At 39.5% G+C, this 27,595-nt stretch overlaps 2 protein-coding genes across 9 annotated transcripts in view; one reads left to right on the plus strand and one right to left on the minus strand.

Moving 5' to 3' along the window:
* The window catches only part of METTL8 (methyltransferase 8, tRNA N3-cytidine), a 102,137-nt gene extending 99,852 nt beyond the window's left edge, over positions 1 to 2,285 (minus strand). The window contains 1 exon segment of the mRNA XM_045368290.3: positions 2,044 to 2,285. The gene's annotated coding sequence lies outside the window, so the exon portion shown is untranslated.
* Positions 2,286 to 2,376: 91 nt separating this feature from the next.
* Positions 2,377 to 27,595, plus strand: part of DCAF17 (DDB1 and CUL4 associated factor 17) — a 57,050-nt gene continuing 31,831 nt past the window's right edge. For 3 of the 8 annotated variants that reach the window (XM_045368289.3, XM_074009435.1, XM_074009437.1), the window contains exons 1-8: positions 2,490 to 3,176; positions 3,279 to 3,382; positions 12,395 to 12,485; positions 16,501 to 16,637; positions 18,002 to 18,080; positions 21,260 to 21,349; positions 26,076 to 26,180; positions 26,477 to 26,582. In XM_045368289.3, the coding sequence (XP_045224224.2) occupies positions 12,426 to 12,485; positions 16,501 to 16,637; positions 18,002 to 18,080; positions 21,260 to 21,349; positions 26,076 to 26,180; positions 26,477 to 26,582 (577 nt within the window). In that variant the 5' untranslated portion in view covers positions 2,490 to 3,176; positions 3,279 to 3,382; positions 12,395 to 12,425. Of the gene's footprint in view, positions 2,433 to 2,489; positions 3,177 to 3,278; positions 3,383 to 12,394; positions 12,486 to 16,500; positions 16,638 to 18,001; positions 18,081 to 21,259; positions 21,350 to 26,075; positions 26,181 to 26,476; positions 26,583 to 27,595 lie in introns of those variants that run through there. The other 5 variants (XM_045368285.2, XM_045368286.2, XM_045368287.2 and 2 more) reach the window with 3 other exon arrangements.

Here is a 27,595-nt window from a genome sequence, read left to right on the forward strand (position 1 = left end):
ACGCCCCTGTTCATCAGGCTGCAGATGGCAGGTCTAAAAGAGCTGTTAGCATGCTGTAACACCCACCTCTGGGGCTTCTGACCCATTTGGTTACCACCACCTTCCCCTAGTCTGGACTCCAGAGTCCACTGTGGGAGTCACTTGTGACATGCCTGGTCCAGTCGCAAACCGTGCATGGAGCCAGCTCCTGTGCCGGCACTTGGAGCAACCAGCTGGACGCCACACAACTCTGCACTCGCTAGCTCAGACACCCTCTCCTGCCAGGGGCTGAGCCCACAGTCAGGTGGCCACAGGATCCATGCCTGCATGCAAGCCAGGAGTGGCCCAGTGGGCCAGTTGTGCAGGGCACCTCCTGTGGCAATGCCAGCCCAAGAAAGGCCTGGGTAGGTCTCTGGCTGCGGAGGTCTCCGGTTGGCAAAGCAACGTCAAAAAAAAAAAAAAAAAAAATCCTGTGTCACAAGTAAGGCAGAAATTAGAAGGCTACTTAATAATGTGATAAAAAATGGTGAGGCCCTAAATTACTTAGATGAAATGAAGATGAGATGGATAAGAGAATCTAAAGGACTTGGTTGTGGGTGAGGAACAGCAAGGCATCCAGGATGACTCTGGTGATGACTTAGTGGTGAAATAAAGGCCACAGGAAAGAAGACAAACAAGTGGGGGCAAAGAGGAAGAAGAAATGAGAGAGTTGATGAATTCAATTCAGCAATGATTTGAATTTCCTTTAAGCCAAAGAAAACCCAGTTATCTTTTTAGGGTTCCAGTTGTCTCAGTGACAGCTGCATTCATGAATTACCAAATTAACTATTGTAGCACTCTCTAAAAATATACAAAGCACTCTACCGTATGCTGTAAATAAGTCATGAAAAATCAGCAAAAGCTTGAGGCCTGAAGGAAATTCAGCAATATTAAAAAGAGATATGGCCAATTTTTACTAAACACTTAAACTGTGACCTAACACACTCACCCAGTACTGTAAGTACTCACCTAATGTTATCAACAGATTCTTGGAAACTGACTGTAAGCAAAATGACATATAACAAAACCATTTTACCATAGGCCAATTTATATAAACAAGAGTTAAGTTCCTATATTTCTGGTCACAAAAACATCACCAAACTCCTAAATAAAAACCAAAACACTTCTAATATTATACATTGAAATAAATGGGAGCTATACATACATTTAAGGAAGATTAATAAAAACAAGTAAGATAGTTATTTACCCAATTATTCCAGTTCAGGGTTGAGGGTGGCTGAAGCCTATCCACTCAGCTCAGGGTGCAAGGTGGGAACTAACCCTTGGACACGAGGACATTCCATCGCAGGGAGCACTCACACCCACACTCAGACAGGAAAAACAGACAAGGCCAATTCACCCAGCCTGCACTGAGATGTGGCAGGCAGTACCCTGGGGCACCTGGTGAAAACCCATGCAGACGTGGGGAGAAGGGGCAAGGTCCACAAAAATAGTAGCCCCGGTAGGAACTTCTTATTATTTTTTTCTCCTCAAGTTATACAAAATGACACTGAACGAAAAACTGCGATAAGAGACCCTGCTGTACTGTACTTTTTGCTCTGCCAGTCAGCACCTATGAACAAGAGGCAGCATGCCCAAGTCCACGTGGGAGATACAGCAGCATCACCCTTAAGGGACTTATGGACACATGTGGTACATGCTTGCTGAAAGTTTAGTGTGCTGGGAACTTTGAACACACAGGCAAGGCTAAAGTGTATCTTTTACTTAGAGACATCGACAAGGAATATCTTAGGCCGTCCAATAAGAATGTAAGCATTTCATATTTTATTCCCTATAAAGAAAAAAGAATGGAAGCGAGAGGAAAGAAAATGAAGCAATTATCGCAAAACCAGCCAGAGTCCCGTCAGGCCACCAAAGGACTGGCCTCCGGGAAAGAGTAACTCAATCCCAGTTTGGAGGGTGAAACTAAGAGTGAATGGGAAGCCAGCATCTTCCTAATACAAAAGCACAGTTTACCGTCCTTCTCAGCCAACGTGCGGCTGAAGGGAAAGCCGCGGGGCGTACCTTTAGCACGGGACGCTGCTTTGGGGGGATCGCCCTCGACACAGCGTCCCTCCCGGCACCTGGCCAGAACCTCCCAGGGCGAAGGTCAGGGGCCGAGAGGCTTGCGGGTACCAGGGCAGTGAGGGACGGATCCCTAAGTGCAGGGCGCACACACGCAGCGGAGACCTGGAAGCGGGAGCACCACGTCCCCAAGGATCTGCCCCGCGAGCCACTCGCAGCCCAGAACGGCGCGCCTGCTAGACAGCGCAGCCTCCGCGGGCCGGAGGAGGCGGGGCCGCGGCGGGCAGAGGCGGGGCCGGGCAAGCCCTCGCTCCCAGCCGCCTGACGGGAATTGTAGTTCCTGGGAGAAGCCGGGCTGCCTCACGAGGCACTGGGAACTACATTTCCCGGTGAGAGAGCGGCTCCGGCCGGTCGCGCCGTACCGGAGCGTCGCACTGTTGGCGGCCAGAGAGCCTGGGAGGGGCAGATCGAAAAAGGAGTACTTCTTTCCTCCTCTCCGTGCTCTGGCTGTGCAAGAGGCTCTGCTTTCCCTCGCCCCGCCGTCGGGTGCCCCCTGCCCGCCTCCCCGTGTCAGCTTTTCCTGGGCCCCGCCGGGAAAGTCTGGGCCTGGAAATTCGGAGGCAGCGGCGGCTGCCCAGCACGGGAGTGTGGGGCGCGCCCCTCAGCGGCCCAGCCTACCCGGGGCTCGGCCCGCGCCTCCATGGGCCCGACCCGGAAGCCCAACGTGTGCCGCCGGCTGAGTCGCCGGGCGCTGGGCTGCTTCTCGCGCGACGCAGGCGTGGTGCAGAGGACCAACCTGGGCATCCTGCGGGCGCTGGTGTGCCAGGTGACCGCCCGCCGGCCAGGGCGGGACGGAGGGCCTCGGGCGCCTGGAGGCCGAGCCTCCTGAGGGGATGCGGTTTTAACGCGCTGGGCCCCCCCTTTATAGGGTCACATGTGATGGGGAGGAGGATACAAGCCCGGAATCTGGGAGATTAGTCAATAGGTGGTAATAGGGCCACCAGATGTTTTTAGTTTTACGCTTCTTATGTCTTACCTGGGAACAATTATTCTAATAGTTGGTCACCTCATTAAGCCAAAACATGAGGACAGAGTGGAGGAAGGATGCAAAATAATGTTTTTGAATAACATAGGTGAAATTATATTGCTTTGAAAACTTAAAATCCAACTTAAAATTGGTGCACAGTGGAAGCCTAAGGGTTCTTTCCTAAACGGAAATTCTTTGTGTCTTTTAGGAAAGTACTAAATTTAAGAATGTTTGGACAACTCATTCCAGGTCACCTATAGCCTATGAGAGAGGAAGAATATATTTTGACAATTATCGGCGCTGTGTCAGCAGGTAACTTTTTATTGATAATTTTGCTGTAATTCACCTCACTGTTGATCTTAACTAATTCGTATAGAACCACATGCCTACATTAGTGCCTAGTGAAATAAAATGAAAAAATGGGTCCAAAATAAGAGTAGGGAGTAAAAAATGCATGTAAATTTTAAATCTTGTTAAAGTTGCAGGTGTCATTTTTGTAAATACCAACTTAAAGCAAAACTATAGTGCAGGCAAAACTATAGTTTTGCCTGCACTATAGTTTTGGTCTAAACACCAATGTTAGACATTAGTGTTTCTACCTTTTAGGTAGTATTCAGAGTACTGTTTAGTATTTTATTCTACTTACACCACAGTCAAGCAATTCAGTTGCCAACCAAATAATTAGATGCTGCTTTGGAGAATTGATGGATTGTGTTTTGGAAGTACTTGCCTTTTTTTTTTTTTTTTTTAAGAGACATTTTTTCAAACAAAAGCCTAGTATTTAGAGATCCAAAATGTTTAACAGTCAACCTCATCCACAACTGTCCACCATGAGGGAGGAAGGAAAGCCACAATGTATCCCCATATGTTCATTACCCAGATTCAAAAACTATCAAGATTTGCCACATTTGCTTTATCTAACCCACTTTTCCTTTTGCATTACCTCTTTTAAAGCATATTCTAAACATACATCAGTTTGCATTTTTTAAAAAATGGGCATTTTCTTTTTAAAGGCTTTATTAGGATATAATTCACATACCATATTATTTACCCATTTAAAGTGTACATTTCAATAATTTTTAGTACATTCACAGATGCATGTAATCACTACCACAGTTAATTTTAGAGCATTTTCATCACCTCAAAATAGAACCAGGTACCTTTCAGCAATCACTTCAATACCACCATTACCCTCAGCCCTAAGCAACCACTAGTCTGTTTTCTGTCTGTAGATTCATCTATTCTGGACTTTTCATATAAATGGAGTCACATAATATGTGGTCTTTTGTGACTGGCTTTTTCCCTTTGCGTGTTTTCAAGGTTCATCCATGTTGTCACATGCATCAGAATTCCTTTATAAAGTTGAATAATAGTGCATTGTATCAGTTACCACATATTACTTATCCATTTATCAGTTGTTAGACATTGGTGTTTCTACCTTTTAGGTATTATAAATAATGCTGTTATAAACATTTCCACGTAAGTTTTTATGTGGGCACTTATTTTCAGTTCTGGATTATACCTAGGAATGGAATTGGTAGGTCATAAGGTTATATTGTAACTGCGTTTAATAGTTGGAAGAACTACCATACGCTTTTCTAAAGTGGTAGTACCATTTTATGTTCCCATAAGCAGTATATGAGGGTTCTGATTTTTCCACATTCTTGTCAACACTTGATATGTGACACACAGCATCTCACTGTGGTTTTGATTCCATTTTCCTGATGACTAGTGATGTCAGGCATCTTTTCTTGTGCATGTTGGCCATTTGTATGTTATTCTTTGGAGAAATGTTTGGTTAGATATTTTGCCCATTTGTAAATTTTTTTTTTTTTTACAAAAATCCTTACATATTTTAGATACAAGTCCCTTATCAGATATATGATTTACAAATACTTTCTCCCATTGTGTAGATTGTCTTTTTACTGTCCTGATGTTATTGTTTGAAACACAGAGAGGTTAATTTTGTTTGTTTTTTTTTTTTGAGACAGTGTTTCACCCTTGTCGCCCAGGCTGGAGTGCGATGGTGTGATCTCGGGTCACTGCAGTCTCCACCTCCCGGGTTCAGGTGATTCCCTTGCCTCAGCCTCCCGAATAGCTGGGACTACAGGCATGTGCCACCATGCCTGGCTGATTTTGTATTTTTAGTAGAGATTGGGTTTCTGCATTTGGTCAGGCTGGTCTTGAACTCCCAACCTCAGGAGATCCAGCCGCCTCAGCCTCCCAAAGTGGTGGGATTACAGGTGTGAGCCACTGCGCCCAGCCACAGAGAGGTTAATTTTGATGAAGTCCAATTTATCTAAATTTTTTTCATTACTCATGCTTTTGGTGTCATATCTAAGAATCCATTGCAAAATTTGAGGTTATGAAGATTTGCCCCTAGATTTTTTTCTAAAGGGTTTATATTTAGCTCGTATTTAGGTGGTTGATCCCACTTGGAGTTAATTTTAGTATATGATATAAGGTAGGTATCCAACTCCATTTTTTTTAAACATGTGGCTGTACATTTGTCCCAGCACCATTTATTAGAAAGACTTTTCTTTCTTCACTGCAAGGCCTTGCCACACTTGTCAAAAATCAGTTGACCATAGACACTTTTGGATTTATTTCTGGACGTTCAAGTCTATTCCACTGATCTGTATGTCTATCCTTATGTCAGTACCACATTGTCTTGATCACTGCTGCTGTGTTATTCTTTAAATGCTTAGTGGAATTAACCATTGAAAGCATCTGGGCTTGGCACTTTCTGTTTTGGTAGGTTATTCATTATTGATTACATTTCTTTAATAGATACAGACTTATTCAAGTTATCTAATTCTCCTTGAGTAAATTTTGATAGATTGTGTCTTTCAAGGAATTCATCTAAATTATCCAAACTTGTGAGCCTACACTTATTCATAATGTTTCTTTATTATTGTTTTAATGACCATGAGATCGGTAGTGATAGCCACTCTTTAATTTCTCATATTAGTAATCAATTTTGTTGACCTTTTCAAAAAAACAGCTTTTGGTTTTGTTGATTTTCTCTATTGATTTTTGGTTTTCAATTTTACTACTTTCTGACTAAGTTTTGTTATTTCTTTGCTTACTTTGGTTTTAATTTGCTCTTCTTGTACTAGTTTCCTAAGGTAGAAACTTAGGTTACTGATTTTAAGTCTTTCTCCTTTTCTGCATATGCACTTACTGCTATACCTTTTCCTCTAAGCGTTGTTTTTGTTGCATCCCACAAATGTTGATATGTTGTATATGCATTTTCATTTAGTTCAAAATATATTTAAATTTCTCCTGAGATTTCTTTGACCCGTGTGTTATTTAGATATGTGTTGTTCACTCTCCAAATATATTGGGATTTTCCAGTTATCATTGTTTTATTGATTTGCGGTTTAATACAACTGTGACCTGAGAACATACTTTATATTAGTTCTAGTCTTTTAAATTTGTTAAGGTATCTTTTATGGCTCAGAATGTGGTCTATCTTGGTGAATGTTTCGTGTAAGCTTGAGAAGAATGTGTATTCTGCTGTCGTTGGATGAGATACCGAGTTGACTGATGGTACCTTGCAGTTTAAGTATATGCGTAATTACTAACTTTCCGCCAGCTGGAGATGTTCATTACTGATGGGTGTTGAAATCTCTATCATAGTGAGTGGATTTATCTATTTCTCCTTGCATTTCTATCCGTGTTTGCCATATTGTGTTTTGATACTCTGTTGTTAGATGCATATATATTAAAGATTGTTATGCCTTCTTGGAGAATTGACACCTTTTTCATTATCTTATGCCCACTTAATCCCTGGTAATTTTCCTTGCCAAATTCGACTTTGTCTGAAATTAGTATAGCTACTCCAGCTTTCTTTTGTTTAGTGTTTGCACATTGTATCTTTTGCCATTTACTTTTAATCTATCTGTGCCTTTTTTTCCCCCCCCACAAAGTGAGGATCTGACTATGTCTCCCAGGCTGGAATGCAGTGGCACAATCATAGCTCACTGTAACCCTGAACTCCTGGACTAAAGTAGTCCGACCACCTCAGCCTCCCAAGTAGCTAGGACTATAGGCATGTGGCTATTTTTAAAACACTTTTTTTTAGAGATAGGGGTCTCAGTCGTGGTGTGTTGCCCAGGCTGATCTCATATTCCTGACCTCAAGTAATCCTCCCACCTCAGCCTCTGCTGAGGATTACAGATGTGAGCCACCAGAACACTTCAGGTATTTCACATCTCTCTCTCTACTTGCTCTTACGGTCTCTGAAGAGAAATCCAAGTTAATTCTTATTATTCCCCCTATGTAGTTAAGGTACTTTTTTTTCATCTGGCTTCTTTCAAGATTTTCTCTTCACTTTTGAATTTCTGCAGTTTGAATATGCTTCCCAGATTTGTGGCTTGGTGTCTGTCAGTTTTGGAAAATTCTCAGCCATTATTACTTCAAATACTTATTTTTCTCTCATTTTCTTCCTCCTGGTATTCCCATTATGTGGATGTTTTATACCTTCTCCAATTTTCCCATAGTACTTGAATATTCTGTTCTACTTTTTCTTTCTTTTTCCTCTTTTATTCCCCAGCTTGGGAAGTTTCTGTTGACCTATCTTTAAACTCACTGATTCTTTCCTTGGCTGCATACAGTCTACTGATGACTGTTAAAGGCATTCTTCATTTCTCTTATGGTGTTTTTTGATTTCTAGTATTTCTTTTTTTTCGAATTTTTATCTCTGCTTAATTTGCCCATCTTTTCTTGCATGGTGTCCACTTTTCCCATCCCTGATCCTGTTAATCAGCTATTTAATTAGTTTAGAAATGAGGTCTTGTGACCAGGTACGGAGGCTCACACCTGTAATCTCACGCTTTGGGAGGTCTAGGCAGGCAGATCACGTGAGGCTAGGAGTTCGAGACCAGCCTGGCCAACATGATGAAACCCCATCTGTACTAAAAAAACAAAAATTAGCTGGTCATCTGGCACATACCCATAATCCCAGCTACTCCAGAGGCCAAGGCAGAAGATTGCTTGAACCCGGGAGGTGGAGGTTGCAGTGAGTTGTGAATGCATGCCCCTGCACTCCAGCCTGGATAACAGAGCGAGACTCAAAAAAGAAAACCCAAAAAAACCCCAAACAAACGATAAAAAACAAGAAATGAGGCCTTGCTTTATTGCCCAGGCTGGAGTGCAGTGGCTTTTCACAGGTATGATCATGGTGCACTGTAGCCCCAAACTCCTACACTCCAGTGATCCTCCTCCCTCAGCCTCTTGAGTATAGCTGGAACTACAGTCACATATCATCGCCCCTGGCTTAATCATAGTTATTTTAATTTCCTGGTCTGCTAATTCTAAAATCTCTGCCATATCTGAATCCAGTTCTGATTGTTTGTTTCTTCAAACTTTTGTATTTTGCCTGTTAGCATGCCTTGTAATTTTTTTGGTTAAGGGCTATGTATGATATATTGGATAGGCCAGGCACAGTGGCTCACCCCTGTCATCCCAGCACTTTTGGAGGCCAAGGTCTGGGGATTGCTTGAGCCCAGGAGTTCGAGACCAGCCTAGGCAACATGGCAAAACCCCATCTCTACAAAAAATATCAACATTAGCTGGGCATGGTGGCACACACCTGTAGTCCCAGCTACCAGGGAGGATGAGGTGGGAGGATCGCTTGAGCCCGGGAGGTCAAGGCTGCACGAGCCATCAGCATGCCACTGTACTCCAGCCTGAGCAACAGAGCGAGACTCTGTCTCAAAAAAGAATTTACAAATTTAAGGCGGGGCGTGGTGGCTCAAGCCTGTAATCCCAGCACTTTGGGAGGCCGAGACGGGCGGATCACGAGGTCAGGAGATCGAGACCATCCTGGCTAACACGGTGAAACACCGTCTCTACTAAAAAATACAAAAAACTAGCCGGGCTAGGTGGCGGGCGCCTGTAGTCCCAGCTACTTGGGAGGCTGAGGCAGGAGAATGGCGTGAACCCGGGAGGCGGAGCTTGCAGTGAGCTGAGATCCGGCCACTGCACTCCAGCCTGGGTGACAGAGCAAGACTCCGTCTCAAAAAAAAAAAAAAACAAAAACAAATTTAAGATATATTGGATTAAAAGAATTGAAGTAAATAGGCATTTAGAGTGAGATTTTGTGTTTATCTGAGTAGGAGTTTGGCTATGATTATTGTTTGTTGTAGTTGTGGGTATCGGAGATTAAAATTTCCTCTAGTGTCCTTATTTTTGTCTCCTGCATTGTTGGCTCCAGTGGCTTGTTCCTGGGCTTATGTTCCTGGAAAGCTGTGATTGTCAGTATGCACCTTTCTCTCCAGTTTTGGAGGCAGCAGTTTGTCCGGTGACCTCAATTTTCTGATGGATCTAGGAAGAATTATGGATTTTCAGATTGTTCAGCGTTTTTCGTCTTGTGTGGACAGACAGGAGCGGCACTTCCAGGCTGTTTTCATCTTGGACCAGAAACCAGAATTTAGAGAGAATAATCAGCTTTTGAGATTTGTTCTAACCCCAAGAGGGCTCTGTCCTGCTATCTTTTTCTGGTGATTTCTGGCAAATTAGCCAGCCTACAGTTTAGCCTATATCTCCAATTAGTCTACCAATCTCCTCCCATTTGCCTTTCATCACAAACTCCACAGGTTTTGTGAGTGCTCTTAGGCCTTAACTTCTCCACACTGTGTTGCAAATAAAGTTAGTTTTTCTGGAAAGAGCTGCAGAGCTATCTGTTTTATGGCCTGCTTCTCCCCTCCTGCACAGTTTTTGAGCTAAGGGTCTTTAGCTGGTTGTGGGAGTCAATGCCATGCTTCTCTCTGAGTGACTCCCCTACTTGAAGCTGAGCACTTGGAGTTGAGGAAACACTGGCCTCAGATCTTCTCAGCTTGTCTCTCTCTCAGTATAGGACCACTGTTTTCTAAGGAGGAATAAAGCCAATTAGGGCCTCAGTATCCTCAGCTGTGCTACATCCAAGGTAGCTCCTCCATCCCATGAATAGGGGCTGGGTGGAAGAAGGGAGCCCCACCTCTTGACTGTACTGACCCAGGACTCAGGCCCAGCAATAGGCAGCTGGGGACTGATGAGAAATGCTGTCATCCTACCCCTCCTGGGAAGATAGCCCTCTGAGTGGAAGCTTGGAATACAGGGAGCCTTGTCCTCTTGGCTGCACCAGTCTGGAGTGGAGTTTCCATCTTGCTGAGCTGGGATTGGGAAGGAAGGGACTATGTCCTGGTTCAGACACCACAGACTCACTATTCTTACTTAGCAGTAGGTTTTCTTGAATAAATGTTTCTTCATATGCCGTATGTCCCCGGGACCATTTGCAGAGACTTTAAAAGAGTTGTCCGTTTATGATTTTCACCAGTTTTGCCAAAGAGTTTGTCCACAGAGTTCTTCATGCCCTCATGCTAGAAGTGGAAATCTGGACATGTTCTTATCTTGTCATGTCATTATCACACCTAGGAAAATGAGCAACAATGACAGAAATGATCATTTAATGTCAAGTTTATAACTTCCATGATTTAGAGATACCTGCTTTAACTTAAAAAAAAATTAGAGTAAGTGGTGTTCATTAGTGTTCTAATGATTAAATATTATTGAGTTATTTAATGTCCAGGGGTGTTTTATCTACAGGTTATAATCGCATATGAAGTTGCCTTCATTCCTGTGAAACTGTTTGGTTTAAACTTTTGAATCAGTGAGAGAATGTGAAAGAGATATAATAAAATTATAGCCTGAAAATTGTTTCTCTTTCAACAGTAATTTAATTTCAAAGTTCATTTAAAAAAATGAAAAGGGGCTGGGCGTGGTGGCTCATGCCTGTAATCCCAGCACTTTGGGAGGCCAAGGCAGGCAGATCGCGAGGTCAGGAGTTCAAGACCAGCCTGACCAACATGGTGAAACCCTGTCTCTACTAAAAATACAAAATACAAATATTAGCTGGGTGTGGTGGCATGCACCTGTAATCCCAGCTACTCAGGAGGCTGAGACAGGAGAATCGGCTGAACCTGAGAAGCAGAGGTTGCAGTGAACCGAGATAGCGCCATTGCATTCCAGCCTGGGAGACAGAGTAAGACTGTCTCAAAAAGAAAAGTGCCAGGTGAAGTGGCTCACGCCTGTAATCCCAACACTTCGGGAGGCTGAGGCAGGTGAATTACTTGAGTCCAGGAGTTCAAGACCATCCTGGGCAACATGGCAAAATCCTGCCTCTACAAAAAATATAAAAATTAGCCAAGCATAGTAGCATGAGCCTGTAGTCCCAGTTACTTGGGAGGCTGAGGCAGGATGATTACATGAGCCTGGGAGGTGGAGGTTGAAGTGAGCTAAGATCATGCCACTGCACTCCAGTCTGGACAACAGAGCGAGAGACTGTCTCAAAAAAAAAAAAAAAAAAAAAAGGAAAGAAACAAAATAAAATTAAACATTTATGATCACATCTCAACTAATCAGAGAAGTATGAATTAAAAGAGACTTTTTCACATCAAAGATATAGCATTCAATATTAGCAGAAGTATAAACTTAACGTTTCTGAAAAGTAATTTGGGAATAAAGAAAAAGCCATAAAGGTTTTTTTGTTGTTGTTGGTTTTTTTTTTGTTTGTTTGTTTTTTGTTTTTTGTTTTGTGAGACGGAGTCTCGCTCTGTCGCCCAGGCTGGAGTGCAGTGGCCGGATCTCAGCTCACTGCAAGCTCCGCCTCCCGGGTTTATGCCGTTCTCCTGCCTCAGCCTCCTGAGTAGCTGGGACTACAGGCACCCGCCACCTCGCCCGGCTAGTTTTTTGTATTTTTTAGTAGAGACGGGGTTTCACCCTGTTAGCCAGGATGGTCTCGATCTCATGACCTCGTGATCCACCTGTCTCGGCCTCCCAAAGTCCTGGGATTACAGGCTTGAGCCACTGCGCCCAGCCCTGTTTTTTTTTAATCTACTAGTTTTCATCCTAAAATAATGGGACCCTTTTTATCCAGTAATTTTCATTTTAAATATCAGAACAATAGTTTTTGATCTTGATGGAATTCAGATATTCTTAGTAAATATTCAGAGGTAAAGAAAGAATTTAATATGAAACAGCTTTGGAAAACAATGTGCAGGTACATATATGTATGTAAATCAGAAGGAAATGAACCAAAATGTTAATAAGGGTTATTTTTGGCAGTTTTATAGTATTGTAAACTGTGTTAATCTTGTTATATTTTTAAGATTTTTTTTCTATGAATTATGTGATCAGAAAAAATACTAACATTTAGTTAAGAAGAGGAAAGCAAATGTGCCTTGGTATTTCAAATCTCTGAATAAAAATAGTCTCGCAAACCTGAACAAATACTGTCTTGGTTATCAAGAATAATAATCATTTATTTTTGTTTTTTCCCAGTGTTGCATCTGAGCCAAGAAAACTTTATGAAATGCCAAAATGTTCCAAATCAGAAAAAATAGAGGATGCTTTATTATGGGAATGCCCAGTGGTAAGATTTGTTTTTAGAGCATTTGTTTATAAAGCAGTTTTAGCCTAGAAGAACTGGTTATTATTAACATACTGCATAAAAGAATACAACTTAAATATCATAGTGACTCTTGCATCTTTAAAGCAATCAAGATGAGATATATCTTTTATTTTCCTCATGAAATAATTTCTGTATTAAAAATACTAATATTATGAATGTGTTTTTAAAATTAGACAGAATTTTTTTAGATCCTGAAAACTAGAAATCGATTAAAAGTTATATAAGCAGCATAAGCTTATGTATAATTATCTTAGTGTTTAAGAGATCATTCCACTCAATATACTGAAACAATAACAAAGTATTTAGATCAACAGTTATTTTACATGAATGTTGTTAGGAAAATAATAAAGATAAAATAATAGGATAAGCTCATTTTCATAAGACTAGCTTTGCCTGGGTGTATATTTTTCAGAACACTGTTTTCATGGAATATTAACAGGTGCCAGAGGAATTAGGGAGAATTGGGCTGTGAAAAACTAAGTTTGGGACATACTGAGTTTGAGAACTTAAACATGTTTATTGATAGAATTACTCCTCAGAGCCTTTAATAATAATAATACAATAATACTAATAGGTGTGATGATTGTCAAGCCATTTCCCCAAATTCTTTTGATCCTAGAACTTCCTTGTTTGAGGAATATTTCTAAATACAGGTTGAGCATCCGTAATCTGAAAATCTGAAATCCGACATGCTCCAAAATTCAAAACTTTTTGAATGCCGACATGATGCCACAAGTGGAAAATTTTACACCTAACCTCATGTGACAGGCACAAAATTTAAAATACTATGTAAAATTATCTTCAGGCTACATGTATAAGATATATATGAAACATAAATGAATTTTGTATTTAGACTTGGGTCCCATCCCCAAGATACCTTGTTATGTATATGCAAATATCCTGAAATCCAAAGAAATTCAAATCGGAAACACTTCTGGTCCCAAGCGTTTCAGTAGGAAAAGGGATAATCGACCTGTATTTGTTTTCTATAGGATCAGTGCTTTTTCTAAGAAATGCACTTAGGAAATACTACAACAGATTAATCAGGTCTTTGAATCTGGTTGGTTGTCCTTGAGGAAAAACGGAACTCATAATATGTGACCAAAAATAATTTTTAAAGGATAAGAGGCTGTACGCTAAATTCACTGTTAATGTTTTTTTCAGGCTATCATTTTTACATAAAGTTTTAGTTTTCTGGGGCTGCTGCTTTTTCTCTGAATACTTATGGTCTATTTATTGAAGGCTCCTATTTAAAAATTAGAAAGCTTTTAAACCTATATTTTCTTCTTCAACTCCTTATTGAAAGCTGAAAATAACTGTCATGCCTTTAGCAATTTAAAGCTTTTTGATCCATTTTCATTGGGGAGTATGGGGGAAGATGACAGATTTCTTAATTGAGAAAGTTTTTAATACCCTATTATAAAACACCAAAAATTTAGTAACCTAATTCCTATTCTCACTGTTTTTTTTTGTTGTTTGTTTGTTTGTTTGTTTGTTTTGAGACAGTCTCCCTTTGTTGCCCAGGCTGGAGTACAGTGGCATGATCTCGGCTCACTGCAAGCTCCGCCTCCCAGGTTCAAGCAATTCTCCTGCCTCAGCCTCCCAAATAGCTAGGACTACAGGCACCCACCACCATGCCCCGCTGATTTTTGTATTTTTATAGAGACAGGGTTTCGCCACGTTGGCCAGGCTGATCTTGAACTCCTGACCTCTCGTGATCCACCCGCCTCGAACTCCCAAAGTTCTGAGATTACAGGCATGAGCCACCATGCCCGGCCCCTATTCTCACTTATTTTTAAACATTTTATTCTCATTTCAACTGCAGCAAGGTTTTCCCTTAAGAAAAACCAGGAAGCATATTGAATTGTTGTTAACACACTGATATGAAACTACTTTTAAGTTAGTGTCCATCTTTTCCAAGACTCTGTGAATTACAACTTTTTGTTTAAGAACGTAGTTCAAACATATTATATTTGCTGTTTCAAATTATTTTGATAGGCAACATATAAATAGTATATTTTTTAAAACTTAAAATTAAAAAAAAATTTTCTTAAAAAACAGGGTCTCACTCTGTTGCCTAAGCTGGAGTCCAGTGGCACGATCACAGCTCACTGCAGCCTCTACCTCCTGGGCTCAAGTGACCCTTCCACTTGTGCCTCCTGAGTAACTGGGACTACAGGTGTGCACCACCATACCCAGCTAATTTTTGTATTTTTTGTAGAGGTGGGGTTTTGTCATGTTGCCTAGGCTGGTCTTGAACTCCTGGGCTCAAGTGATCTGCCTGCCTTGGCCTCCCAAAGTGCTGGGATTACAAGTGTGAGCCACCATGCTCAGCCAAAAACTTTTAAATCTCCATGAAACAACATTTAGATAAGACATTGTAAAATAAATGCATGTATATCATTGCCTTGAATCCAGTGTAAGACTTCAAGGGTTAATAGACTTAAAAAAAAAAAAAAAAAAAAAGAACTAGCGCACAAACAAAAACTATTTTTTTCCTTAACATTTGAAAGGCAAGACAAATTTTTAGGGAGCATATATAAAATAACTATGTCTTCATTTTTTTCTGTTTACTTTTTGGCCTACACAGATACTAGATTAATTTCAGCTTCTCTTTTCTTTCTCTCTTTCTTTTTTTCTTTTTCTTTTTCTTTTTTTTTTTTTTTTTTTGAGATGGAGTCTAGCTCTGTCACCAGGCTGGAGTGCAATGGCACCATCTCGGCTCACTACAACCTCCACCTCCCGGGTTCAAGCGATTCTCCTGCCTCAGCCTCCCAAGTAGCTGGGATTACAGGCACACACCGCCACGCCCAGCTAACTTCTGTGTTTTTTATGGTAGAGATGGGGTTTCACCATGTTGGCCAGGCTGGTCTCCATCTCTTGACCTCGTGATCCGGCCACCTCAGCCTCCCAAAGTGCTGGGATTACAAGCATGAGCCACCGCACCTGGCTGCTGCTTTTTTCTTTCTTAACTAGAAACAGTGTCTACTTAGTTGCCCAGGCTGATATTGAACTCCTGGGCTCAAGTAATCCTTCTGCCTCACTCTCTCAAAGTGCTGGGATTACAGGTGGGGACCACAACGCGCTTTTAGTCTACAAATTAAAGTAGAAAACTTTGCTTCTCTTTTTCTTCCTGCCTTAGACTTCCACCTTGTGGTGGCTCCTCAGTGACAGGAGTGCCCATGCAGCTATCCTCTCCTTTTTCTAGGGTAATTCATTGGTGACACAGGTCATCTTTCAAACCAGGTCCATTTTCTGTACTTCGGCTGTCTTCATTGGTTTCTAGCTTTTCATTTGAGCTTAGGTCAGAACCACAGTGAATAATGGAGTAATTTGCATTTTGCCAGTTTTAACTTCCATCTAAAGGAAACAAGTCTTGTGGTAAAGGAAAAGGGGGCAATATGAATGTCTATTCCAGCAGAGAACACTTTTTTTTTTGAGACAGGCTCTCTGTCATCCAGGCTGGAGCGCAGTGGCACAGTCATCACTCACTGCAGCCTTGACCTCCCAGCCTCAAGTGATCTTCTTGCCTCAGTCTCCCAAGTAGTTGGGACTCTGGGCACTCACCACCATGCTAATAGCAGAGGACTCTTAATCGCTGTGATTATACATGATTTTAAGAGCTAGTTATTATTGTTATTGTTCTCACAGAAGTAGCATCATCATTATTCGTCTACTGTTATTATGACTAACATTTGTGAATACTTAATAAAATAATAACTAATACATAATAATAAATTATTTCAGGCCATGTTTAAGTGCTTTATGTGAATAAACTCAATAAGTGATGATGAAAATAATTTCCCACAATCCTATCTTTCCTTGTCTTAATTCTCTATTTGGGCATTTAATCTTTCTTTTGTGGTTTATTTATTTGGCTATTTGAATATTTAGCTATTTTCTTTGGACATTGATTACTGCAAATTGTTCATGGCCAAGCAATTTCATTTTTATATCTCATTTTTTTATTTTTTAGGGAGATATCCTTCCCAATTCATCAGATTATAAGTCCTCACTCATAGCACTGACTGCTCATAATTGGCTACTTCGTATATCAGCAACTACGGGAAAAATCCTTGAGAAAATATATCTTGCACATTATTGCAAATTCAGGTATTTACTATGAGTTTATTATTCAAGATTTTATTTTACTGTAATCCCAGCCCTTTGAGAGGCCAAGACGGGCGGATCACAAGGTCAAGAGATCGAGATCATCCTGGCTAACACGGTGAAACCCTGTCTGTACTAAAAAATACAAAAAACTAGCCGGGCGAGGTGGCGGGCGCCTGTAGTCCCAGCTACTCAGGAGGCTGAGGCGGGAGAATGGCGTAAACCCGGGAGGCGGAGCTTGCAGTGAGCTGAGATCCGGCCACTGCACTCCAGCCTGTGCGACAGAGCGAGACTCCGTCTCAAAAAAAAAAAAAAAAAAAAAAAGGTTTTATTTTAAAAATTTGAAACCTGTGGCCCAGGAAATTTCAAACCTTTTTTCCCCCTTCAGTTTTCTAGTCCATAACCAGATCTCAATTAATAAACCTATTTTTTTTTTCTCCCCTCATGACTACATTTAGAGGTCTGAGTAGAGACCCTCTATGATTTATCTTTTTTTTTTTTTTTCTTTTTTGAGACAAGGTCTTGCTCTGTCTCCCAGGCTGGAGTACATTGGCCTAATCTCTGCTCACTGCAACCTCCACCTACTGGGTTCAAGCGATTCTCCTGCCTTAGCCTCCTGAGTAGCTGGGATTATGAGTGTGTACCACCACGCCCAGCTACTTTTTGTATTTTTGGTAGAGATGAGGTTTCCCTATGTTGGCCAGGCTGGTCTCAAACTCCCAACCTCAAGTAATCTACCCACCTCAGCCTCCTAAAGTTCTGGGATTACAGATATGAGCCATCGCACCCAGTTGTCATTTATCTTTGTATCCCTAATAAGTAACTAACCTGTAGTAGTTTAAATAAGCTTAAAAAAAAATTCCCTGTATTCTACAAATAGTATTTTCTATGTAAGATGCACTTTATGGTAGATTTTCCTGAAGGCTAGTCTGTTTCAGTTAAATTGTCTGCTGTATACAATCTAAGAACTGCTATTTTAACTATTAGTTTTATAAATTAGATGTAAATGTTTGGAGTGAATATGTTCATGGAATGTGTGAAAGTAACATTTTTAGTGCTTTTTATAACTTCCATTTTAAAGTAGAAATGATTATTTTGTTTCCTAAGTTTTGAATACTCTTAGATCAAAAACAATTTTAATTCACCAATGCTCTAGAAAGATTAAAATTATGTATATATTTAAATAGGGATATGGCCATATAGGGATATAGGGGAAATTATTTTAGCTATTTATTTTTCAAAATAGATCACTTTGCTTTTATAATTTAGATAACTAAAAAATAATTTACTTATAAAATATAATATTTTGATTTTAAGTATAAGGAAACTGACCCAAATAAATAAACTTCTCTTCATTCTTTTAAAAGATACTTGAGCTGGGACACTCCTCAAGAAGTCATTGCAGTTAAGTCAGCTCAGAACAGAGGCTCAGCAGTGGCCCGGCAGGTATACCTTTTTAAACATTCAATAAAATGTAGAATTTTTTTCATAGGAATTTGTCTGCAGATTTGTTATGAAAAATCTAATGATCTTTTATTTCTGAAGCATGCTATAAAAGATAAGATTCATGGCAACCTGGATGGATTTGGAGACCATTATTCTAAGTGAGGTAATTAAGAAATGGAAAACCAGACGTTGTATTTTCTCATAAGTGAGAGCTAAGCTATGAGGATGCAAAGGCATAAGAATGATACAATTTACTTTGGAGACTCGGGGTGAAAGGGTGGGAGGTGGGTGAGGGATGAAACACTACACATTGGGTATAGCATATACCACTCTGGTGATATGTGCACCAAAATCTGACAAATCACCACTAAAGAACTTATTCATGTAACCCAACACCACCTGTTCCTCAAAAACCTATTGAAATAAAATAATAATAAAAATATTTTAAAAAAGAAAAGTTGATAGGTAGATTTTTTTTCCTGAAGCGTGCTATTTAAAAAGATTTTTCTCTCTTTCTCAAAGAATTATCCAGGATTTACTAAATTTTATAAAGTCTGGAAATTTATATCAAGAAACTTTTTGTTTTTATTGGTGACTTATGGGGAAATACTATGGAAAGCATTTATTGAGCACTTAAAAAATAGATATAGACTGCTTTTAGAGGTTTTCTGTTTCTTTGTACACCAGGACATCTAGAAAAATACTTATTTTCTGTCTCATCTTGGCAGAGTCTGTTGTAGTTCTTTCTCATTTTTAATTTGAACTACTTCAGCTTTTTCTCACTAGTGTCCTTGATTGCAAAACAGGCAGGCACTGATCTGAGTTCTTTACCTGTATTTACTAATTTAATCTTCAGCACACTCCTTTCAGTAGATACTTTCATCATCCCATTTTACAGATGAGGATTCTGAGCCCCAGAGAGGCTAAGTAACTTATCCGACATCATAGTGTTGGTAAGTGGTAGAACCTAGGCTCAAACTCAGGCAGTTTAGCTCTATAGAGTCCCTGCTCTTATGCACTATAGCATGCTGCCCCTTCTTGAAATTTCTGTAATTTGAACTGGCAGGTGAAGTTTATATATAATTCTAGCATAAAAAAATTAAGTAGTTCCTCTAATTTTACCTTATTTGGATAACTACATCAAGCATTTCCTTGTTAATCCTCCAGTGTATTCCCATACACGCTGGGTCTGTGAACTCTGCTTTTCATTCCTCTCTCATCTCTCTTGTCTACTTTTTCTGTATTCCCCTGAAGCCAAGCAAACTATTTGTTGGCTACTTCTACTTACTTTTTATCATGGTTATTTAAATGTTTTCCTAGCCTTTACTAATCCTGCCCAGTCACATTAATAACTTAACTGCATGCCTTTTATTGGAATCTCCTTACCCTTTTCCTGATTTATTTAGTATGACATATAAGAAAGAGAAATGTTGTCTCTTTCTTAGTAATACTCCTGTCTTTATACTCTTACTCACTACCTTGATTTTACTTGGTAAAGAAAAATTCAGAAAAGTGGGACAGTATAACAAAGTAGCAAAACAGTTTGCTACTTTGAGAATTCTGAAGTGTCTTGTCTGATGTACCTTTTTAATAATTTAAATTGCTAAAGAGCAAGAATTTTTGTTTAGTTTTGTTTTGAGATGGAGTCTTGCTTTGTTGCCAGGCTAGAGTGTAGTGGCAAGATCTCAGCTCACTGCATCCTCCGCCTCCTGGGTTCAAGCAATTCTACCTCAGCCTCCTGAGTAGCTGGGACTACAGGTGTGCACCACCACTAAATTAGCCCAGCTAATTTTTGCATTTTTAGTAGAAATGGGATTTCACCATGTTGGCCAGGATGGTCTTGATCTCTTGACCTCGTGATCTGCCCGTCTCGGGCTCCCAAAGTGCTGGGATTTACAGGCGTGAGCCACCACGCCCGGCCAAGAATTTTTTTAAGTTTAATTCTATACATTATTATATATTAATGTTTTACATTTACCATCACCTGATAATGTTAATAAAAGTCTTGTCAGTATTTCTGTATTCTGGACTGTTTTCCTACAGTCTCCAGCCAACAAGTAGTAGCTCTTAGTTGGGGTATATAAACTGTACTTTTCCTTTGGGTTTAAGGAACACAGAAGGAGTCTGATTTACCTTGAAGATACTAGTTTAATAAAAACTTATCCCTTTCAAAGGGAGAGTCTTTTGGGCTGTAAACATTACAATCTTTTTTGTCGTTTGTTTTCTAACTTTTAGTTATAGCAGTTTTGATTGGTGGTTCCAGCCTTAAAAGTTCTATTGAAGCAGAGACTGGCTGTGATGGGGCAGACAGCTTTGCCTAACACAAATTTAAGAAATTTCCTTCAAAACTGTATTGGAGAAGTACTACAGATTGTTTTACATTTCATAGTGGCAAGAAATTGATTGGACCTCGTTCTTCAAAGCAAGGGGGCTATCCTTTTCAAGCAGAAAAGTCACTCAAGCTTTCATTGATGATATTATTTCTCATTTCCTGTAGAGGAGTCAGCACAACACTACTTTCATTATATATTTATTTATTTATTTATTTAGAGACAGCCTGTCTGGATGCCCAGGCTGGAGTGCAATGGCTTGATCAGAGTTCACTGCAGCTTCAAACTGCTGGGCTGAAGTGCTCCTCTCATGTCAGCCTCCTGAGTAGCTGGGACTACAGGCATGCGCCACCATGTCTGGCTAATTTTTTTATTTTTTGTAGAAACGAGGTCTCACTGTGTTGGCCAGGCTGGTCTCAAACTCCTGGCCTCAAGTGATCCTCCTGCCTTAGTCTCCCAAACGGCTGGGATTACAGGCATGAGCTACCTGATCCAGCAACTTTCAAATGATATGAGCGTAATAACTACATATCTTTTTATTAGGTTCTTTATTGTTCAAACTCCAATTCAAAATATAAATGCATGGTATTTTATTGCTAAGAAATGTTTACTTCTATGGATTTTTGTCTGTATATATACACGTGTGTATCTGAAGGGCTGAAGCTTTAGTGGACATGTTTTGAATATGTTGCCTTCCTGTTTAAGTAACTTTGCAATCTAGATAGATGGATGTTTTCATAATATGAAAACGTCTGCATAACGAACAGATGGATTTTTTCAACTAATGAAAACAGAGTGTTTCTGGAAGCACTTTTGAGAGCTGCGTGTAATTTTAGTCTTTCCTTCTAGGCAGGCATTCAACAACCTGTTTTGCTGTACCTTGCAGTGTTCCGAGTTCTACCTTTTTCACTTGTAGGGATTCTAGAGATCAATAAAAAGGTAAGAACTCATTTCTTATTTAATTGCAATATTTTATTGACAATAAGAGTAATGTCATTTAATTATTTATGAGATATTTGATTGGAAATGCTCCCCTCACTATAAAAAAGTTCACTAACCTGGTTTATATTGTAACAAAACACATGAGAACATTTGTATTGGATACCTGTGGTTATTAACACACAACTATGTTATGAAATTACAGAATGAGTAAAGTATTTTTTTTTTCAGAGGGAACATTCCAAAGCTTGTTAAAAAGATCATTAAAGGAGGTGAAAAGTTGCAACAAAATATTTCACTTTAATTGCAAGGTATAGGTCTAAAACTCGCTTTATGATATATAACAAGCCTTGTATTTAAATATGTAAATTTTCCAATTCATTCAGTTTTGGGTTTTATTGTTGTTCCCATTTGTTCTTGACTTGTGGATCGGTTACATGGGAGGAAAGAAGGAACAAATTTCCTTTGAGTAAAAGAATGAATAGGATTCTACTTAAAAAAAAAGTTACTGTTGGTGAATAGTTATTTATTGAGCTCCTCTATTACTCTTTAATTCAGTACCTGAAGTATTGTAGAGGACTGTATCTTGAGGATCTACTGATCTTTATAAGCAAACAAGATGAATGTATTAAAATTTTACATTATGTAAGCATTATATACTAAACTGCATAATGGCTAAAGAGTAATACTAGTTACCATTTATTGCTTATTTTGTGCCATGCACTTTGAATATTTTACAACATTGTAACATACATATGTAATTAAGAAGTTAAGCAGCAGTCCCAGCTACTCAGAAGGCTGAGGCAGAAGAATGGTTTGAGCCCAGGAATTCAAGGCTTTGATGAATTATGATCGCACCACTACACTCCAGCCTGGGTGACAGAGTGAGACTCTGTCTCTAAAAAAATTAAAATAAAAAGTAAAAAGCAGCTACCTAAATCCTAAAGGTGGCAAGTAGAGGAGTTAGAATTAAAATAGATTGGCTACTTTATTATAGCAGTCATTATTATTATTATTATTTTTTTTTTTTTTTGAGACAGTCTTGCTCTGTCGTCACCCAGGCTGCAGTGCAGTGGTGTGATCTCCGCTCACTGCAGTCTCTGCCTCCTGGGTTCATGCCATTCTCCTACCTCAGCCTCCCGAGTAGCTGGGACTACAGGCACCCGCCACCACAACTGGCTAATTTTTTGTATTTTTAGTAGAGACGGGGTTTCACCGTGTTAGCCAGGATGGTCTCGATCACCTTACTTTGTGATCTGCCTGCCTCAGCCTCCCAAAGTGCTGGGATTACAGGCATAAGCCACCACGCCTAGCCAGCACTCATTATTTTAAAATATGTTTGAATTGGCTTGGTGCAGTGGCTCACACCTGTAATTTCAGCACTTTGGGAGGCTGAGGCAGGCTGGTCACTTGAGGTTAGGAGTTCGATACCAGCCTGGCCAACATGGTGAAGCCTTGTCTCTACTAAAAATACAAAAATTAGCCAAGGGTGGTGGTGCATGCCTGTAGTCCCAGCTACTCAGGAGGCTGAGGCAGGAGAATTGCTTGAACATAGGAGGTGGATGTTGCAGTGAGCCGGGATTGCACCTCTGCACTCCAACTTGGGCAACAGAGCAAAACTCCATTTCAAAAAAAAAAAAAAAAAAGTTTGAATTACACAAGTCCTCTTTTTCTTCTTTTACTTTTTCTTTCTCTTTTTTAAAGCTTTTCTTCATATTTTTTCTTTTTTTTTTTAACTTTTAAGTTCAGGGGTACATGTGCATTATGTGCAGGTTTGTTACATAAATATGTGTCATGGGGGTTTGTTGTACAGATTATTTTATTCCTCAGGTTTAAAATATTATTCCTTAGGTTTAAGCCTAGTATCCATTAGTTATTTTTCCTGATCCTCTCCCTCCTCCCACCCTCCACCCTCCAATATGCCCGAGTATGTGTTGTTCCCCTCTGTGTGTCCATGTGTTCTCATCATTCCATGTGTTCTCATCATTTAGCTCCCACTTACAAGCAAGAACATGGAGTATTTGGTTTTCTGTTGCTGTGTTAGTTTGCTAAGGTTAATGGCCTCCAGCTCCATCCATGTCCCTGCAAAGGACATGATCTTGTTCTTTTTGTGGGTACATAGTATTCCCTGGTATATATGTACAACATTTTCATTACCCAGTCTATCACTGATGGACATTTAGGTTGGTTCCATGTCTTTGCTCTTGTGAGTAGTGCTGCAGTAAACGTATATGTGCATGTGTCTTTTATATTTATAATAGAAGGATTTATATACCTTTGGGTGTATACCCAGTAATGGGATTGCTGGGTTAAATGGTATTTCTGTCTTTAGGTCTTTGGGGAACCACCACACTGTCTTCCATAATGGTCAGACTAATTTCCATTGTCACAAACAGTGTATAAGTGTTTCTTTTTCTCCATAACCTTGCCAGCATCTGTTGTTTTTTGACTTTTTAATAATATCCATTCTGACTGGCATGAGATGATACCTCATTGTAGTTTTGATTTGCATTTCTCTAATGATCAGTGATGTTGAGCTTTTTTTCATGTGTTTGTTGGCCACATTTATGTCCTCTTTTGAGAAGTATCTGTTCATGTCCTTTGCCCACTTTTTACTGGGTTTTTTTTTTTCTTGTAAATTTGTTGAAGTTCCTTGTAGATTCTGGATATTAGACCTTTGTCAGATGCATAGATTGCAAAAATGTTCTTCCATACTGTAGGTTGTCTGTTTACTCTGTTGATGGTTTATTTTGCTGTGCAGAAGCTCTTTAGTTTAAGTAGATCCCATTTGTCAATTTTTGCTTTTGTTGCAATTGCTTTTGGTATTTTCATCATGAAATCTTTGCCCATGCCTATGTCCAGAATGGTATTGCCTAGGTTATCTTCCAGGGTTTTTATAGTTTTGGGTTTTACATTTAAGTCTTTAATCCATCTTGAGTTAGTTTTTGTATATGGTGTAAGGAAAGGGTCCAGTTTCAATTTTCTGCATATGGCTAGCCAGTTATCCTGGCACCATAGGGAATCCTTTCCCCATTGCTTGTTTTTGTCAAGTTTGTCGAAGATCAGATGGTTATAGGTGTGCAGTTTTACTAATATTTTGGGTTCTCTATTCTGTTGCATTAGTCTATGTTTCTGTTCTTGTACCAGTACCATGCTGTTTTGGTCACTGTAACCCTGTAGTATAGTTTGAAGTCAGGTAGCCTGATGTTTCCAGCTTTGTTCTTTTTGCTTAGGATTGCCTTGGCTAATTCAGGCTCTGTTTTGGTTCCATATGAATTCTAAAATAGTTTTTTCTAGTTCTGTGAAGAACATCAATGGTAGTTTAAGGGAATAGCATTGAATATATAAATTGCTTAGGGCAATATGGCCATTTTAATGCTATTGATTCTTCCTAACAATGAGCACAGATGTTTTTCCATTTTTTTGTGTCATCTTTGTAGATCTCCTTCTAGAGATCTTTTACTTCCTCTGTTAGCTGTATTCCTAGGTATTTTTTCCTTTCTGTGGCAACTGTGAATGGGAGTTTGTTCATTATTTAACTTTCAGCTTGACTGTTGTTGTTGTACAGGAATGCTAGCAATTTTTGCACATTGATTTTGTATCCTGAGATTTTGCTGATGTTGCTTATCAGTTTAAGAAGATTTGGATGAGACAATGGGGTTTTCTAGATACAGGATCATGTCGTATGAAAAGAGGAATAGTTTGACTTCCTTTCTTCCTATTTGAATCCCTTTTATTTGTTTCTCTTGCCTGGTGGCTCTGGCCAGAATTTCCAATACACTGTTGAATAGGAATGGTGAGAGTGGACATCCTTGTCTTGTGCTGGTTTTCAAGGGGAGTGACAAATTGTCTTTTTCTCAAAGTGGGAAACTAGGATCAGTGAATTAAAAAGTCATGAACTAGTCAATGTCAGAGTAAACAATACTTATCCTTCTAAGAGATGACAAAAAATACAACTCTTAATTGTTCTCTCTGTGCTTGTAGATTAAGTAATTATGTATGCTTATTACAGTCTACAACAGAAATGAACACGTGGCAAAGTCATAAACTGTATTTATTCCTGTATGTCCAAGGTAATTGGACATCTTCCTCTATTCCTGTATTTCCAAGGTAATTGAACAAGGACATCTTCATTTAAATAGTTTGTTTTTGATTAAGCTGGTGAATTGTATAAAAATAAGAATAACAGAAAAATATGCAATCAGAGAGATTTGGTTTTAAATATTGTTACTTGGGATTGAAGAACATCTTTCACTTACGATGCATGAAAAACTATCCAGGGGCTCGGCACCTCTAATTAACTAAACATTTGTCTCTTTATAAAGAACATTTTAGCAGAAAGAATGGATCCTTGGAAGAGTATGAACAGTAGATTAAATATTCATTTAGAACGACATGGCCTTGGTGTATGCCAGTGTCTGTGAGAAATGGGATTTGTTATTAATAGCTGTTGACAATGCTATGAAGCAAATGAATGCTGGTGCATTATTCTGAGGGATATGTGCCGCTCTTTCATTAGTGCTCCAGTATGAGAATCCAGTGGCTCACTGCTCACCCCTAATAACACCCTAGCCTCAAGGTGATAAATTATAATTAGGTTTTAATGCTAGGCAGCAGTGTTATAGTAGCGACATAAATATTAAGCAAGAGTACAGACCACTGTGAACATTCAGAGGATTGGACTTCCAGTCTTTTCTCAGGTGATATCTGTCTTCCCCCCCAACAGATTTTTGGGAACGTTACAGATGCTACCTTGTCTCATGGAATACTGATTGTGATGTACAGCTCAGGACTGGTCAGACTCTATAGCTTCCAAACCATCGCTGAACAGGTAGAGAAAACTGAAATTTGTCATATTACTATTAGCATGATGTTTTGACTAAAGTATGATTTTTTTTTTAGTGAGATGCTTTTAGAGTAAGGCACTTGTGTAGATTTTGACTCTAAAAAACTGTAGAAATGTAGAAAGACAAGTAACCTTTAAAGCAGGGGTGGGGAAGATAAACAGAAAGGCCGTTGGAAAAAGACATTTTCTTTGTCATATACATGTGAATTTTATTTTTGTTCTCTCCAGATATCAAAAAAATAGGTGCTAAAGCCACCATTTTTGTTTTGTTTTGTTTTTAGTTCATGCAACAGAAACTTGACTTAGGGTGTGCATGCAGATGGGGTGGGACTACTGGAACTGTAGGAGAGGCTCCTTTTGGCATTCCTTGTAATATTAAAATCACAGGTATGGCTACTCTATAGTATTTTTTCACCTTAAAAAAATAAGTGGTCATATAAATAGTTACTAATTATAGTCATCCAAATGTTTTTCTCATTTATTTAAAAAACTCAATTCATTTTACTCCTATACATCATATACCTTGCTATTCAATAACAAATAAGTGTCGATGAAAATCTATCAGTTATTCATTGAAACGAAGGCCTGGGGATGCTGAGCCTTGCTTGGCCAGAGACCTTTAGCAATTCACTTTACTTTTCTGATCCTTGATTTCCTTATCTGCAAACTGAATTGCAGCAAATGATACCATCTTAGCTGTCTTACAATTTAATATTTTACAGTTCAATGAAATTTACCCCCTCTCTAAGAAAGGTGTTTTTCAAGAAAAAATTATTACCATGTCATCTGAACATAGAGCTTAGACACAGACAGAACTTCCCAGTATACTTAAAGAGTACCAAAGCACAAAAAAGAAAATTATATACAATTCTATAAATATAGTAAAAATGTTCTATATTTAACTTGCTTATCAAATTCGGTTGTTAGAAAAGAAATTAACTGGCCGGACGCAGTGGCTCATGCCTGTAATCCCGGCACTTTGGGAGGCTGAGGCAGGCAGATCACCTGAGGTTGGGAGTTCGAGACCAGCCTGACCAATGTGGGGAAACCCTGTCTCTACTAAAAATACAAATTAGCCGGGCGTAGTGGTGCATGCCTGTAATCCCAGCTACTCGCAAGGGATGCTGAGGCAGGGGAATTGCTTGAACCTGGGAGGTAGAGGTTGTGATGAGCTGAGATCATGCCATTGCACTCCAGCCTAGGCAACAAGAGCGAAACTCCATCTCAAAAAAAAGAAAAGAAATCAACTATTACTCAAATTCAGTAGTAGTACATTAAAAGAAATCATGACTGTTCAGAGTTCATATCAGGAATCCAAGGATGGTTTAATGTTTACAAATTTAGTAGCTATAAAGAGCACATGAGTAAACTAAAAGAGAAAGTATATTTTCATTATCCTA

The sequence above is a fragment of the Macaca fascicularis genome, chromosome 12 (assembly GCF_037993035.2).
Source record: "Macaca fascicularis isolate 582-1 chromosome 12, T2T-MFA8v1.1".
In the NCBI taxonomy this organism is placed as follows: Eukaryota; Metazoa; Chordata; class Mammalia; order Primates; family Cercopithecidae; genus Macaca; species Macaca fascicularis.